The sequence below is a fragment of the Falco peregrinus genome, chromosome 5 (genome assembly GCF_023634155.1).
Source record: "Falco peregrinus isolate bFalPer1 chromosome 5, bFalPer1.pri, whole genome shotgun sequence".
Taxonomy (NCBI): Eukaryota; Metazoa; Chordata; class Aves; order Falconiformes; family Falconidae; genus Falco; species Falco peregrinus.
Genome location: NC_073725.1, coordinates 11,780,804 through 11,798,630, shown reverse-complemented (window position 1 = coordinate 11,798,630; position 17,827 = coordinate 11,780,804). Strand labels below are relative to the sequence as shown.

At 38.9% G+C, this 17,827-nt stretch overlaps 1 protein-coding gene across 6 annotated transcripts in view; it reads left to right on the top strand.

Moving 5' to 3' along the window:
* SLC4A7 (solute carrier family 4 member 7) overlaps positions 1 to 17,827 on the top strand; it is a 97,618-nt gene that overhangs the window by 12,200 nt on the left and 67,591 nt on the right. Inside the window, exon 1 of one of the 6 annotated variants that reach the window (XM_027782743.2) lies at positions 13,958 to 14,157. The exons of 3 other annotated variants lie outside the window; for them this stretch is intronic. In XM_027782743.2, the coding sequence (XP_027638544.1) occupies positions 14,122 to 14,157 (36 nt within the window). In that variant the 5' untranslated portion in view covers positions 13,958 to 14,121. Of the gene's footprint in view, positions 1 to 13,957; positions 14,158 to 17,827 lie in introns of those variants that run through there. 2 more of the 6 variants (XM_027782739.2, XM_027782740.2) reach the window with 2 other exon arrangements.

The following is a 17,827-nucleotide window of genomic DNA, read 5'->3' as shown; positions in this document are numbered from 1 at the left end:
GAGTATTTTTCCTTAAAGTCAGTATTTTGAAAATAAACGTTCATTCACAGTAAAACTATAGATTCAAGTATTCGGAACAGGGGACCTGAAAAAGATTAAATGCCTGATCCCCAAGAATGAGAACAAATTAATTAGGGGTAGGATAATATCTTAATTTTTTTTTAATGGAACAGCTGTTCACCAGGTGCTTTTGTTTGACATTATTAATAAACTTTGCCAAAACATGGTTTGACATGATTAAATGTACTTAAATTATGGTCCATTTATAGACATAAATTACAACTGTTTATAACTTCTGTACAGTGCAAGTGTGCTTCATAGGTAGCCTGTTGGCTTATGGTTAAGGAAGAAGATGGTCATGTTCTGTTGAGTGAAGACAAACAGTGTTAGTCTGAGGCTTGTAATTCTTGGGCGTGAGTCAGTTGTCTTTGCTATAAAAAAGTGGAAATGAAGGGCAAAATATAAATAGGGAACTGAAGAAATTTGATACGCTCAAGGCCAAAGAATATACCAGCTACTTACGTTTCGTGCTTTGAATGGACAGAACCTTTTGGAAAAACAGGCAAACGAGAAAGTTCAGTGTGCTTTTCTCATCAGTGATGGGGCTGAAGTACTGTAACCCATTCAATTATATGGGATTTTAGCTAATCCTAATAAAGCAAATAACTTGGAATATGCTGCTTTGTTAAATAAAGTGACTAATTTCTCTCTGTCATGTTCAGTGGTTTGTTGCATGACTGGATATTTACTGTGTTTGCATTTATGGTAGCCCAGGCTAGTGTCTGACAGTGATAAACTTCCGGATCCTGAAGGCAATGTAAAGGTGAGAATTTGCATGTTAAAACAGTAGGTCTCAAACCAGAGACCTGTATTTTTCTGGATGATATGCTTCAGTGTGTACAACGGGTGTGCAGTTACCTGCCACTCCATATATATCGGCTCTGTAGCCGTGTTTCTTTGGGGAAGGGGCGGAGGAGTAGGTCTACACTTCAAAAGCTAAATTGTGGATTAATGAATTCACAAACAATTAACTTCAGCTTCTTGACAAAAGGCTTATTTTTCTTCGGCTATCCTTGGAAGAAATCTGTAGGGCTTGATGACCACTGGTCAAGCAACTTGAGTTTCAAGCAGCTAAAGCTGTAGTCTGTAGTCTGTTGCCATAAGAGGTTGCTGCAGAATGCTTTGAGTTGAAATTACCACTGGTGTGTATTTTGAGTAAAGTCACAAGTGTCCACTTCCAGGTACTAGGAGTCATAGCCCCGAGGTGAACTTGGCGGCAGCGAAGGCACCAGGGAACCAGGAAAATATGTAACTGCTTTCAGAAACAGCTTCTAGAGAATGGTGGCAGTACCTCCAGAGGCTTAAGTTTGTTTTAGAGGCTGCAGAGGTGGCAAGAGCTGGGGAGAAGCCCAGACAATGGCAGTATGGGTGTCAGGGCTGAGAATGGTGCTGTGGAAGCTGTTACGAGCCCAAGGAGGCTGTGGCTGGTCAAGGCAATGAAGCCAAGTTCTTGTGGAAGTGACAGGAAGGATATCTGTGTTTATATGCATGCTTGTATGTATGCATTTCTGGAAATGCAAGTGTACAACATGCATGAGTTTCTACTTCAGAGTAAAGAGTACATACCTCCAAGATAGCATGTTGGCTTCTGTGTTGTGACTTGCATCACTGCTGTTTCTTGTCAAGCTCAGAGGATCAGTTTAAAGTTTGTGGTAATACATCACCAAGACTAAACAGTTTAATATATGATGGCCATGTTATATGGAGAACCAGGTTCTTGCTTCAGTTGCCTCATGGTATAAAACAGATCTTGGATAAAGACAGAAGAAAATTTCCCTTCCTGCCCTGAGGGTTAGTAAAAAAAAAGGTAAATCCAAATGCCGTGAATGGATACAATGTGCCGTACTACTTAGTGGGATCTGAATGGCTCTTTATTGGTGAATGGATTGTTCATGTGTATGTGTTTAAGATGTACTAAATTTGACGGGAAGAAGATACCTGTTGTTATAGAAAAGTAAGGAAGGGACATGATCTTAGTTTTGAGAACTGGTCTCTTATAGAGCTGTATATCAAAATAATTTTGTGTTGTGCAACAGATCATTGATAAACATGTTTCACGTCCACTAGTGTTAGTAAGGTATGGGATGGAAGAGAATTATCTGGGAGCTGCTTTCAACTTAGTATTGCTTACATAGGAATCATTAAGATAAGGTAATGACCAAGAAAGTGGCTTGTTAGGAAGAGTGGTACGGGGCGAAGAGGAGCTTGATGGTGTCCTTCTATAGGCTCTGTGGCCAAGGTTAATTCTCAGAACTCCATGGGAAATTAATGTGCAAGCAACAGAGGTGAATTTTGGGTATGTCTTGACAAGACTGCTGTTTTCCCCTTTCCCCTTTTATTCTGGTTTTCAACTTTATCATAAAGTATCCAGTGGTTTTTTTTGTTAGAAGGAGTTTTGCCTGACTTTTATCCTTAACCTCATCTGCTTACAGGTAGCCTCAAAGGAACTGGATTGTCACAGAATGCCCTGTTCTGTATGAGCAGTGAGTCTATAGTCTGTGATGTGGAAGGATTCCCATGGGATGTTTCCTATAAAAAACCCCAGTTTTGTGACTCTGAAAAGTTGGTGTGTTTTCTCCACACGCTGCAGCACTGGGTGGAAGTTTACCTTGGTGGCTGTAGAAAACTGTCCCTCTGTTAAAGTGAGAAAGAGAGCATTTGCAACACTACAATACTTCTGTGTTTCATATACTGCTTTGTATATCATATATAACTAAACACTGAATTCCTGTGAGTAGTATACTGTCACCTTTCCTGTTACTGTAAGTGTCTTTCAACTTTGGCACAAATTGCTAAGCTTGAAGTGAAGTGTGTTCCTGCTTCCTTTTGGTGAATGTAATTTTAAAGCATGGCTTCTTTTCAATAACTAGACAGAGACCTACAGCAGCTTTTTGGTGTATTAATTCTAGGCAGGTAGTAATGAAAACTGAATGGTAAATGATGTCCTGGATGTGGCTGTAATTTTTTTGAAGTTTGGTTCTCCCTGCCTTATGATTTGTATTACTGAAGAAAGTGCTGCTAAAGCCCTTAGGTCCCAAGAAAGCAGCTCTGTTAAAAGCACCAGGAACTGAAGAATTTATGAAAGTAATCCTGTTTTTCCTTTGGTATACACAGTGATCGTGCTTTGAGACAGTCATCAGCATTGATGTCCTTTTTTTTTTTCTTTCCTTTTTTTTTCTCATCACCAATGTGGACAGACATTTCAAAAGAGGTTACATGCTTTATATTCTGATAGGTCAATAATCCTGTATCAATCCAAGTCATAGAAGATCCCAACTCTAAAACTGTCTCTTTGAAGTGAAACAAAAAGAATTCTGAATGAGCTGCTCACGTAGTGTTAAAGGTACAAAGCTCTTGGTGGGGTTGATAATGGAACTCTTTGTAGATGAGAAAGCTGGTCTTCAGGTGTCCTCAGCTGATTGTGTAAGTTAATGTGTTAAACTCACTTCCAGCAAGTAGTTTGACAGAAGTATCAATGGGAGTAATGGTTGATACCAAAGTTACTCAGAGACTAGATGCTGTGAAACAGCCAGAATTACTTACTTTGAATGCTTGGATGTGGTCCTGTCGGGGTTTTCTAAGAGCCCACTTGAGCAACAACCAAGTTGTCTTCTCAGCATAGGCAGTGCCACCCAGCATACAGCTGCAGCACAGCAGAGAAGGCTAGGACTGAGCACGGGGCAATCTGTCTTTCCTTGCAGCTGAGGGAGGCTTCTGGTTTTAAATACTGCTTTTTTTGTTTGTTTGTTTTGAGTCTCTGTGACTGTAATAGAGCGCACCTGCAATTCAAGGTCTGCTCATGATCTGTTTGTGAAGAAGTATAGTGTGGGAGAGTTTCATGTTCATGGCTTCCAAGGCCATGTGTCAGCATTATCCTGTTACGAATGCTAGTTCCTTCAGTGGCTTCCTCATTTAGAATAGATAGAATTTTCCTCTGTAGTTTCATAAATTTACAATAAAAGCAACTTAAGCAGAGTTTTTTTTTTTTCTTGTGTCTTTATTGCTTTTTGCTCATCAAATCTTGAAGAGGATAGTGTTTGAATAATTGTATTTGAGTTGATGCTTCAAATTAATCTAGAATGTTAAAGATGTTCCACTTCAGCAGAGTAAGCACTGAAGTGCCTTCATTATAATTGGTGGAAACAATAGAATCATTTAAGTTGGAAAAGACCTTTAAAATCGAGTCCAGCTGTAAATGTTTGTGCTTTCTATTAATATGTATTATTTCACAGTTACATCGATAACACTAGTAAAAAAGACAAGTTAGTTTGCAGTACCTAGAAAATAAATAATAGTTGTCTGAAAGTTGTGTGGGTTTTTTTTTTTAAGAAAACTTAGCTATGGAATATAGCATTGCTTTAAAGTGTCAATAAGTACACAGAGCTATTAAAATAAGAAAATTATTATTTAAAGAAGGGGTGAGTTTCAGGAAACCATTGGTGAACTCTCTTCTACCACCCCCTTCCTCCATCCTTCTTATAAACGGTTAGGCTGTGAATGCTGCTAATAATGTCTTTCAAACCTGCATGCATGTTTGTCTCCTAATGCTACTCTAACTCTTTTAGAGCTTTTAGAAATGTGGGGTTATCTTGCAAATTCAAATTAAGACCCAGAGTAGAAGTGAAGCCTGCTGACACAGTGGTTCCCAAAGTCTGAACTGTGGTATAGTTCCTCTGTTGTGCAATGTGTTTGTGATGATACTGCCTAGGAAAGCAAGTAGGTTTATGAATGTAAGTTGCTAATAACCATTATGTGTTACCAAAAATCCAGTTACGTGATGAAATTAGTCAAAAATAGAAACAAGCTTCAAATACATAGAATAAACTTCTATACAGGCTTTCATTATTTCGTTTCCTAAACAGTAAGTGTAAATATGCATTGCAGTCTGTTAAAGTAAAAGCAATTGAAAGGCAACTTTAACAGATTGGTATTTGAGTATGCAGCTTGATAATTTTCTTCAATTAAAAAGTCTGGAAGGACCATAAAAGTGGAGAGCATGGCGATTGTGCTTTGTACTCCTATATAATAGCTTTCCTTCTGAGGTTATCAGATTTTCATGGTTTTTCCCAATTACATGGTCTGTATGGCTAAATTTCAAGTATTTAAACGTTACGACCTCAGTGGTCTGAATGAAGTAATCTTCCTTCATATATCTAAATAACATGGCTGTGAGTGAAAATTTGGAGTTAATATTGGCGACAGCATATGCAACTGGTTTTTGAAGTGGACTGCTCTCAGATTCCACCTAGTGTCTGGTGTGAATGTTGTGATTCTGAACTGAACTACAGTTCAGCCTTTTCAACGGAAGAGCTTCCTTCTGGCACAGTCGTTCTGTCCCAGTGAGAAAATGGTGCCTTACCCATTCTTTCAACCTCTGTCAATGCACAGCGACCTCAGACAACATGAACAGCTTTTAGTAGACAGTTGACCTGATTATTAATACTTCAAAATATCCATTTGTCTCATTAGACTTGAATGATTTTGCTTTATATACTTTTTTTAAAGTAACGCTTCTTTTGATAATCAACAATGAAAACTGATACAGATTTTAAAGACTGTTAAACTGGAAACCTCAGTTTTTGAGGAAGTCTGTAAAAGGTTATTAAAATCATGTAAAAAACTCTTGCTTCTATTTAAGTTAATTACATCTTGGTCAAAAGCTCTGAAATTGTTGTTAAGATAAGTAAAAGCCTGACATCATGTTGCCCCAAATATCAGACTTTATTCAGACTTCAATAAAAGGGTACCATTGTCTACTGAAAGAGTGCCTTACCACCATTCAGATATGATCTCACCTGATTAAGGTTAGGGTGCACTATAAGCCAGTTTGATGCACTTACTTCTTTACATAGGAGATTTGATTTGTACAGCATGCTGTTCGGTGACACTTTTCCAGCCTGGTTCACAGGCAGTTCCTCCCCCCCCCCCCCCCCCCCCCCCGTAAAGTCAGTCCTGTGAAGAAATGTGAGAATAATAGCAAATAATTTGGTGGATAGGTTAATTTATTTGTGTGTGCCTTGACTTCAGCGAAATAACGCTGGAAAAAAGGAATGGATACGCATATGGTCTAGGCAAATGAAAACTTAATCATTGGAAACATGGGAAGTTGCCTAAAAGACAAGTATATACAAATTTTTCCTATTTGAATGTTTCTTTACACATCTCTTTTGGCTGTAGGTGGGAAGGTTTCAGTATTACTGCTCTTAACTGTTGTTTTCCAGATATCCCTTATTTTTCAGATTCTCTCCTGTATCAGTTTGAGGTGGAAAACAGTGTTTTGGAATCATGGAATGATGAAAGCTTGGTTTGGTTGCTAAAAGCTGCCTAGTGAAGATGTTTTTCCTCCCAGAAAATCAATTTTGGCTGATTTCCCTCTTGGAAAAAAACAGTTAAGCATTAATACAACTTGAAATGTTTATGTAATTAGGATATCTGATTGCAGAAATTTGTTTGATATAGTAACACATCCCCAGGGCTGTAAGCTGTAGTTGCTTCTGTTTTATATGTTACAGTAGAAGCAAGTGTTGGATTCTGTGTAAATGTCTTCTCTACAGATTTGATAGTATCAGAAAGACATTCTGGAGACTTGCCTTCTACATCAGTACAATCATCATGCAGGGTTTTTTTTTCTTTTTCCTTCTTTCTCTGTTTTCCCTTATCTGATATTTGTAGAAAATTCGTTTGGCTGCCAGATGCAGTTGGCATTGTTTAGATAGTCTTACATTTTTTTAGCATTTAAAAATTCTGTAGTAGCTGTGAAATGCAGAATTACAAATCTTAAGATAAAGTTCTTGTAGCCTTGGGGTATAGCATATTTGATTTATATTGCTGGAAGATCTTTTGCTTAGGTCTCCAGTCTGGATGATGTATTTTATGTGTTTGGTTTACTGTGTATTTGACTTGGTATTGTGTCTCTTAATGGGATCAATTATGTTCCTAAAGACATCTTAAAGCTGTTGAATCTCTGTCAAGTTCAGGCAGAGAATGCTGGAGGAGAGTTTATATGTAGGGGCATGACTTGATATATTGAAGCCAGCTTTAGAGTTCCTAGGGCTGGTCACAGTTGCCATGGTTGCATCTTAAGGAGCATGAATCTGATATAACCTTACTCTCCAAGTTCACATTTGCCTTGCAAGAAAATCCTGGCAGTAGAATTTTTATGGGTAGACTTTTACGTAGTGCTAGATAATTGTCTGTCTTCCAGAAGTCAATGTGAAAGCCAAAAGCCTATCTGAATTCCTTGTGCATGCTCTAATTTCACTTGAAATCAGTCTTCTCTTCAGCTTGTATTTGTGCTGCTGCGTGGCAGTGTGCAAATCAAGCTGTGTGGAACTGTGGTCTAACTGCACTGTATTAGGAATACGGATAACTTCTGGTGCTTATTCCAAAATCATTAAAAATGCCTCTATATTGTTTGGGTAACCTTTTCAGAGAGCTCCCTTTCTAGTAGTTGTTGGCTGGTTAGAACTCCCGTGCAAACTCAAACGTTGGTGCTCTTTAAAGTAGAGAATTTGAAGTGTTTGTTTAACAAATCAAGAGTAATTTGCCTGCCCTGTGTTGGATGCATTCAACTTTCTTTTACTAAATAGCCCTTCAAGTCATAAGTTTACAGTAAGAGTCCTACAGCATTGGTTTTTCTTCTACAGAATAGAAATGCGTGCATCTTTCTTAGGAGTAGTATGTTACAGATAGTCTTTTACGTTGTTATTCACAAAAGGAAAAGCTGTAATAAAGTTCTAAAAGATAAATCTTTCAGTAGTTGTTCTTGAGACAAAGGATACAGTAGCTGCAAAAAAGGTAGGTTTTCTTTTTTGGCTGATTTTTGGATCTCTGTGTCAGTTTCCCCTTGCATTTTGTCAATTGAACTGTCCTGTAAAATACGTGCCATGTATGTTGGCATGTATGAGTATGGTCTGTCAGAATCGGCAGCTTTTTAACAGACTTCTCCCAGAACCTCCTAGTCAGACACAGCAAAAACGCTGTGTTTCTTAGTACATCAGAAAATCTGCTGCTTTCTCTCTTTAACCAAACAAAGGGAGCTCAGCTGTATAGCTTTAAATTATGTTAGAAAAGGCAAATAAAGAAAGAGAAGTTGATCCCTTCTTAAATGTCCCTTAAGTGATCCTTCTGAAGGATCTTGGGCTGGCTTCTTGAAGTTTAAAGTTCTGGCAGTTTTTTGTCTAGCAACTTCTTCCTTTAAAAGTCTGAAAAAAACCTTTATAAGATACTCTTAAATATCTTAATGTGCTTTAGAATTGCAGGAGGAAAATGGAAGAAATTTCGGCAAGAAAGTACATGTCTTAAGATAGGCCTCATGCTAAGGCTGAGCTGGACTAATTAGTTTGTGGTCTCTGAGGGGTGTGTGTCATTCCCCCTTTGTCCTGTCTGCTTTCCTATAAGCTGGTTCCACTTGTGAGGCTGGCCAAAAAACGAACAAAAACCTCAAAATTAACACCCAGAGAACCAAAACAGAAGTTGTCAAGGTTAGTTTTCTGAAATGGTTGTTAACTTGAGTTACATGTTTACTATGTGATCAGGAAAGCATCAGATCTCAGGCTAACTTGGGAGATGTGATTTGTGGAATGCATTTTGTATTAAAAAAATCGGCAGACAACACCATCTGAATCCTGTATGTTGCACCACTTGGAAAGTTAAAAATAAATGATGAAATTCAGCCCTTGTTCAGACTGTACTAGTGGTCATGAGTGGTCCTGGAGTCTTCCTTCCATGCTGCCTGCCTTGTTCTTAAGAAGAAATGTTGTGGGCTGGTGGAGTGCTGATACCTCCTACTGTCAGTCCTGCTACTGCAAGTGTTGCGTTACCTTCTTGTTAGTTTGCTCAGTTTGATTTGTAGCTAGTAATTTTTGATTACTGTAAATACGTTGTCAGTAAATTATTACACAGATATTTGATTTTACTGGAGTGCAATTATATGAATAGAGTAGAATTTGAGACAGGGAAAGCTGAAGGTGAACAGTTAAGCCTTGAATTATTGTGAATCGGTGAGATTCGTGATCTTTCACTTTTCTATGAAGAGAAAGATGTGTATGTGAATAATCACTCAAAAATTACAGCATTCATTGAAGGAATAATTTTATTTATTAATGTTGGTGTTCTTGTCAAGGAACTGTTCAGTGTGGGTATAGCTTGATTTGCTTGTGTGTGGAGAGTCTGTCCTAACTGGGTAATTTGAGTCCCCTCTTTCTCCCCAGGATCTGCTGTCAGGGAAGGGCTTTCATGTGCCTGTACTTCAAATAATGTCAGTACAAAACACAGTTTTATCTTCCCCTTATTGTGCTGCTTTGTACCTGGACTCATCAGCTGTTCATTTCTATGCCATCTATGATTCTAGGAGATGAGTGTTTACTATTTCTACAAGTGATAGTAGAGCATTTAAAGATACGGCCTTGGTTAGGTGGCTGTAGTGTTGAAACAGCCCAGGTTTATAGTCCTTGTGAACTTGCATAACGATCTAAGACTTCTTTACAACAAGGAAAAATCAGAATATATCTCAAAAATGCTGCCAATGTGCCTGGAGATGAGTTTAGGTAAAGGCAAGCGATGAGGGACATGTTCTATTTGTGAAGTGAGAAGCTATGAATTTAGAAAGCATCCTCATTCTTTTGCCAAAAAAACCCCAAAGCTGTGGGCCCCCCCCCCCCCCCGCAACAAAACCACCCAGCACATCACATCACCCAACCCCTCCCAGCTGTGTCAGTGCCATTTGCATGGTGACCACATGCTCATACATGTTTGAAGTGGAATTCTTGGTAGTGTTGTGTTTGAACATGGTGAATTTCTGCCATCTGTCCTCTACTGAGGGATGTCTTTGAGTCTGGAAATAAGTGCTCTAATACTTTACATACATCTTTTGTTTTTCTGTTTCATCAGTGTATCCAGACCAGGACTGCAGGCTGATAATGAAGTAGTCTGTACAACAGAGTACACAGTTATCTCGCTGTTGATTCACGTTACAAAACTACACATCATTGTGAGAGCTGCGTACTTATTCTCTAGAGAGGATACTACCGAAATTCATAAAGTCAGGAGGGCTCAAACTAGCCATCTGCCTCATGCTTGCTCTCTGTGTCCTGGCGGCTTGTGACAGCTGTGCAGCAATGCACTGAGAAACCCAAGAGTCCACTACTGGGGCAGTACACTAGAGAGTATCTGCACAAAATACATCTATCCTTTTTTTCCTCCACCCCCCAGTCCCCCCACCCTCCCCATCCTTTTTTAGAAACTTGGTTCCATGTGTACGTGCTGATACAAACTGAGGCACGCTGAAGCATGCTATGCAAATGTACTTCTTGGGAACTAGCTGTCACGTGGAAACTGTAGTCTGAAAAATACTTGTAGGCAGTCAAACTCTTGGTTTCGGTGGGTCGTTTTAATTCATGAAATGATGATCCACTGCCTATGAAGGTTTCCATGTTCCCTTGCTAAGGGAATAATGTCTCCTTAGAAAAGTAGCTTCTATTTAATTTATGTGTAATAGAAAACTTGTAGGAAGCTGTTTTTGTTTAATGAGTTAGTAGGTTCCTGTTTAGTGAGAAGCTGAACAAAACCATTTGCAGTAGTCAGATACTAACATGCTAACATGAGACACTGTCGTGCAGCTTGCTCGTGCATCACCATAATCCCCTAGCACCTTGCCCCCTCTCCTGACTCCCTTATGACCCAGGCCACCCCCACCCCCCAGTCCAAAATACTCATTTAATATTGTCTCCTAGTATTTCTTGCTTTTATATTCTTTTCTAAAGGGAGGTGCTTTGAGTGTGATAGAGGCTATCCTTTCAGATACATGAAGAAAGGTGGCAGAGAACTGGGTTGTTTTTTTGATCTGCAATGTTAGAAAAGATTATCATGGTCATTTTGATCGATTTGTCCATATAAGGAAGGGTTGAGTTTGGATTATGGATGCAACTGTTAATGCTCTATTCCCTCACTGCCTGAAATAGGTTTTTAAATACTTCAATATAGATACCTCATACCAGATGTACCAGTTTACACAGCTAGATGTGTGGGTATGTCGGTATGGCCTTTTTGCAGGCGAGGGAGCACTCAAGTTTCCTCGTGCTCCTATCTGGCTAGGTCTGATAGCGCTGGGCTGGAGCTCATGTTGTGAGTCCTGCTGAGAGCATAGTCCTGCTCACTGCAGCTACCTCAAACAAGTATGTGCTCATGTCCTGCCATCTCAGAATGGCAGTTTAAGCACAGTTCTGCTTGCTAGAGACTCGGCAGACCTCCGCAGTAAAGCAGTTTACTGCCACTCCACAATAGACTGTGGTCACTATTGCTCTGTCATTTTAAGAGCGAAATTTGGAGGAAGGAGAGAAGAGCTTGTGGTTCTACTAATACACGCAGCTTGCTGGTGTGTTAATGCGAGTGTTGCTGTAAGGTGTGATAGGGGCTATTTTTACAGATTGATCCAGAAACTGGCTCACAACAAGTGCCGTGAAAATTACTTTTTCTAATCTGTTGTAAACATTTCTGCATTCCACCCCATAGTTAACAAATGTTTTGGGAATTAGTCCAAATTAGTTGATTTGCAGGGAATTTTTAATGGAAGCCTGTACTGCATACAAGAAATCGTGGACTATATATTGCTTGTGAAAAGACTGAAAGTTTTGCAGAGTGCTAAGAGCTCAAATGAACTGTTTTCTGTCTGGAGAATAGATACTTTTTTTTTTTTTTTGACCTGTCTTTCCAAAAAAGTGCTTTTATAGCTGGTGAAAAGCTTAAATATGTGAAACTTGAAGTGGTATAAAAGTGAAAAGTGAATGATTGATGAAAAAAAGTGTATGTTTCATGATAGCTAAGTATGTTTCTTTTTTTTTTTTAAAAAAAAGGCTTCATACTGTTCATAACCTTCTGCAGTATCAAGCATATGGTTGAAATATTGGTGCAGTGCAAATAGTTTTGCACCGAGCACTCACAGTTTTGCTCTGAGTTCTCACAGTGTTGTCACCGAACACATTCAAGGATATGATAATGTTGTGTATATTTGTCTACAGTTTTTTTCAGAATACCTCTGTAGTTAAGCATGTTGAGACAGTTGCAGTTTGAAGTTGGTGTGTTCTCCATCTAATGTGAAGCTTTTCCCTTGTGTTTATTCTTGGGTAAGATCAGACATCTATCCATGAAGTATGTTGGTATGAGACTTAAAAGAAACAAATTTTCATCTGTTTGAAAAAAGCGACCTTGTTTACATTTTAGAATGTTGAGTTTTTCAGCTTGGCTTTACATGTGCGTGTTCTTTGCTTTCTATTTTCTTCGTTTTTAAATGGATAAAGCTTCTGAGTGTGGGTGTGTTTTTTTTTTTTTTTGTTGTTGTTCCAAGATTAAGTGACTATGAACTAGAAACTGGTTGACTACAGAGCAGAAGGAGAAAGATATTCCAATAAACTGCTTCAGAGTCTTGGTGGTTTTTTTAAGTTTCCAAATCAAGTATTCTTTCCAAAACCTTTTTTTAAAAAAAAAAGTCAAACCACCCTGAACAAACCAGGTTTTGTACTTTTAGAAATTGAAGAACTTAGAGTATAGACTTATTCTAAGGAAAACTGCATTAAAGTGTGGGAGAGCCACCAGAACGCAGTTTGGCATAGCTGTTTCAGTATTCGTCTGAGTAGCTGAAGAGCTGTATGAATCTGTGCTCTGTACTAGAAGAAAAATAGGTTTGGTTTAGGATGCTCAGCTGAGAGCACAGAGTTAGGGTATCTGATATTTTTGTTTGTTTGTTCTTCCTGTGTGAATCATTTAGTTTATGGTCATTTACATACAACAACAGCAAGGCCTTCCAGTACCTTGGACGTGAAGATTCACAAGTGTTACAGTAACCATCTATACAGAGTGGAAACAAGCTAGTTTTAAACACTCCTCTCAGCACTGTCTGAGAATACTTTTATTAGTCTATGGTTAGAGAATTTTCTGGAATGAGAAAGGCAGTGAGTGGAACTGAACGTGGTCTTCAGATTTCTGAACTGCTAGGTGGTGAATACCATCTTCCCAGTTGCACAGTACGCTGCTTTGGCTGGTGGTATTTGCCCCAGGTTTATGAACAGTGTGTTACTTGTTTTGTTTTGTTCAAGTTGTTCATTGGTTGGGATGGCACCAGTCCAGCTTCATTACTAGAGTTCTCCTCATCCGAGAAGTAGGAATGGAAGAAGAAAAAAAGAACAAGGAAGGCAGTGTCATGTCATGAAGGTTAAGTTATGGGTAGTGCCTTAAAGAAGCAGTTTTCCTACATGTTACCTGATGGGACAAGGAAAGGAAGGTATGTCGGTGGTGAAGAGGAACAGAGTGAAATGAGACTCTGAATTTGATCTGCTGGCGTGGAAGTTATGTTTTTCTAAGGTTGGCTTAAGCAAGGAAAAGTGTAACTACTCTTACCTGAAACAGAAAGCCATCTTACTTTGGAAGGATACATGGAATTGATTGCTGCTAACAGCATGGCTTTTTTACCTCTTCAGTGGGGAAAAAGAAATAAACAAGGATTTTTTTTTTACCCCAAATAAATTAGCCGTAGTTTATTTTGCCGAACAAGATTATATGGCTTATGTAAAAAAAAACAAAACAAACAAACCCATGTGCTTTGGAATGAGTATTGAGTGAAAAGTTGATAATACAGCTGTAAACACACATAGCAGATGTTTGACTTCTGGGTTGTTCTGTTCTGGGGCCCAAGGTACAAATGTGCTTTCATTTTGCAGTGCTAACAAAGTCTTGGATCAGAGCAAAAATACAGCCTTGGAGCTGTTCTTAGCTGCTGTTGGTGCAGAAAATGTTAGGTCTGGAACTCTGTTTCAGTTCCTTTTTTGGTATTCTCTGAGCTGGAATTAAAGGCATGCTGTCTTGCCCATTCCGCTTTTGTGCGACCCTGTAGTAGCTGTAATCAGTGGCCGGGGAGACAGAAGCTTGCGAGGGAGCGATTGGCCTTCCCGGAGTACGGCTGTGTCCGGCACAGCCAGCTAAAGCGGTCATGTCTGCGCAGCCTCTGATCTCTGGGGAGGTTCATTACAGGGTCTGGTACAAGGGCACTCTCCGCTCCTGCACATCAGCATGGAAGAAGCTCGTCCAGGGAAGAAAATGCAACCTGTATGTAAATAGCAGCTGCATCAACTTAATAATCGTTCAAACATGCTTTGATGCAAGTGATATTTTAGCGACTGTGTCTCAGATTGGTGTGCTACCGTAGATTTGCTAGTTGTGGGAGAAATTTTTGAATGATCTGCTGATAGAAATAATACTTGAAGTAGAGAATTCTGTACTGGGGAAGATATTTTCTGGGTCGTTAGAATTGCTTAATCATAGTAACATGCTTGATTCGGAAAGAAAATGTGCTTTTACAATCATGAGAGTATACTACCATATTTTGAGAGTGGTTGGAGTGGGGTTTTTGTGGTTGTTGTTGGGGTATTTATTGTTGTTTTGCTTATTTTGCATAATTTAGAGTCAGTTTTTCTTGATTTGAAGGTTATCAGCTATGACTTTGAGTAATTACTGATTGTTCCTTTTGACAAAAAAAAAGTGAACTTGATGAGTGGTGTAACTGAAGTAAAATGTGCTTGGAGTAAGTATTTTCTTCAGGCTTCAGTGGCATAGCCACAAATCTCCATTTGTGGGGATTTCTACAATGAAGCAGTGAGCTCACTTGTATTGGTGTTACAAGCTATTGCTTAGCTCCTGTATGAGTAGTCTTTGTCACTGCTGTTTAACGGCAACACACTGTATAACAGGATTACTGCTTTAGGGTTCCCTGCAAACTAAAATCTATGGGATGGAATTTTCCTAAGCTGTAAAGCTTTAAAGACCCCTGAATTGTTTTATATAAATTTTATAAGATGACCGCTAAACTTTCTATTTCCTTGTGTAAGCATAAGAAGTAAGAGTTTCATTTAGACATGTTAAAATGCCTCTGATTGCAGTGGTCTTGTTTGTTAGTGTCTCTGTACTACTGGTTTTTGATTTTTATTGTGGTGTTACCATCAGCTCTGCATGCAGAACTCTCAGGCATGCATATGCCTAGAAGACTAGGCAAAGATTTGAGGTGACTTAGTTATAAAGATTCTACTACTTCCACTTTTCCTAGCTGTGACTTTAGAAATTGAAGTGAATGGAGCTATTAATTTTGTGAATGAAATTTAGTGCTATGAGGCAGTGATAAAATGCAACTTTGTAAAATGACTACTATAATATGAGATATGCTACTTGGTATCTTGTGTTGGATTGGTGACATTATTTTGCTATCTTTATGCATGGTGCTAAATTTTCTGGCCTGCAGAACACTCAGGTTGAATTCAAACAGGCTTCTAATTTTGGTGGAGTATTCGCTTGCATTTTAGTTATGCCTTAATATTAATCAAGCGATCCTTTGTGTGTGTTCTAAAAATTTTTTTTTTAATTTTATAAATTGCTGTGGTGTGCTGTAGTTGACGACCAGTCACTGCTGTGACCAGTCACTTGTCAGTGTTTATGCTTCCTTTTTTCCTGACTTTCTCTCAATTTAATTTTGTGTCTACTGTCCAAAGACTAGTGTCTGATTTGTCAGGGACATGGCTTGTCTTGCATGTTGTGGCCCTCAGCGTGGCAGTGGCCAGAGTAATGTCTGCTAGAACCACTGAAATAAAATTATTTATAAACATTAGGTGTTCAGCTGTTGAGGAAGCAAAACATTAAAATATTTAGAACTGCTTTTTCCCAAAAGTGCTGTTTGGGTTTTTTTGTTTGTGTGGTCATGGTGTGGTTTTGTTTTTATGCTCTTATTTTAGTAGTGCACATACATGTCTACTGTCCTCCCTCATACAGTTCTGGAAATGTAAAAGTAAAATGCAACTTCTGGAGAGTCTTACTGAAGTCTGTTGTTGTCTGTTGGATGTGCTTGTGTAAACAAGGTTTGTATTGCTGCTGTGTTTTTTTGTAAGTCTTCTAGAAGCAGACTGGCCAGACCTATTTAGTAGGGTAAGCTGAGCAGTTAATTAGAGGATTAGTAGGCCAGAAAAGCTTCTCTTAAGTATTCCTAACCCCTTTTGTTATAGCTATGGTCTTACTGAAATCTAAGCCTCAGACCTTCCTGTGAGGCTCCGAGTATTGCTTTGATTAGGAGGGATCTTCATTTACATGCGAAATAGTTGTGTAAAATAGTAATTGTATAACCACAGCTAAAATTCACAAGTAAAGGGTGGGGAGGTGGGGGGTGGCTGCGACGCTAAAATCCTTGAGCTGTACTGGAGTCTTTCCTGTGGTGTTTGAGCAATACCCACCGCTGTGATAGTAGGGGGGGAAAAAACCTCCTAAAACTGGAAAGCAGCTGTTCTGTGCAAGTGAGACCGTAGCAAATACAACCAAGGGGAAACCCGTCAATACGGTGTGCTTCCTGTTTTAAATCTGGCAAGTGTGCTGTTTGTGAATTATTATTAATTTTACTCTCATCCGTGTATATTTAGAGGGCAAGGCCAGCTAAAAATTGTATGCTGACAAAATGAGATGGAGCCCATTTATATTTAGTGCACTTTCCCTTGGCTGTTAGGTTTGTGTGCTTGATTTAGCACTGGTGGTAATGTTTCATCCCTTTGGCAACTCCTGTAGATACAGTATTGCTGTGTAGACCGATACTGTGCCCAAAGAACAAATTTCAAATGCCTTTATAGGGCCGCTTGTGCAGTTCACCTAAAGACTGTTTAGTAGGCTGAATAATACCTTCACTTACTACTGTTTAGAAAGGACTTGTGATTTTTTTTTTTTTTTTTTTTTTTTTCATATCCTGGCTGTCCTTCATGGAGGCAGCAACCGGAGATGTCTGCACTCCTGCCCACCGTTGGCTCATCTTACCTCTGGTTTAAAATCAGACTCTATCTGACAGAGAAGTAAACCAATATATTTAGAACTTACCAAGTGATGCTGTTACTTGTTGCTGCAGGTGAACCATGTTGAAAAGCCCTTCCTAATTTACTCACTCTTAACTAAGGCTGCTTGGTGCTCTCTAGGTAGCAGCGGGAGAGCCGTAGCATAGACCTGTTGCTGATGCTTGCCAGGGGTAGAATGATTGTCATTGAACTCTGCATACAGTAGTCACAGATGGCATTAACGAATATACTAATATTCTGGTTTCTTTACCTCTTGCAGGGTTGTTGTCACCGGTAACTTGTAGTCCTACAAAATTAGGAGAGAACACTGGTCTTACCTGAGCTACGCGTGCGCCGCGCCCCACCCCCCAAAAAAAAAAAAAAAAAAAGTTAGCACTTATTAGCTTGCAGTTCTGGGAGATTCAGTGGATAGAAAAGAGGCTGCATGTGCATTCTGTAAATCAGAGATGTATTTTATTTCATGACTACATGGAGTATTATGTGTGCTTAGAACAGAAATGCTTCTGAAACAGACCACTTGGGAAGTGCTGTGAAAATGAATCATGAATTACCCTCCTGGTTCTTAATTATTCTGAACAGTATATTTCAGTAGCTGTGTGACAAAGGAGTTTGTGTGTATATCTGTCTTTAAAAAAGGCCAGTTTTTAAATGTTTCATATATGTACATACATGTATCTGGAAAACAGTTGCAAAATTAGGTTTTGTAGTTCCTCTTTTGTTATCTTTGAAATTTGTGGTCAAAATGAAGGTTTAAATTTCTTTTAGCAGAGCAATACTGGTAATTTTTCTTTATTTAATTTCATTTTTTAAAAAACTGAAACCTTGATGGTTATCATATCTGTCTTCTGAATGCAGATCCAACAAAGTGAGGGCTGGTGACAGAACAAAAGTCCTGCTTGGAC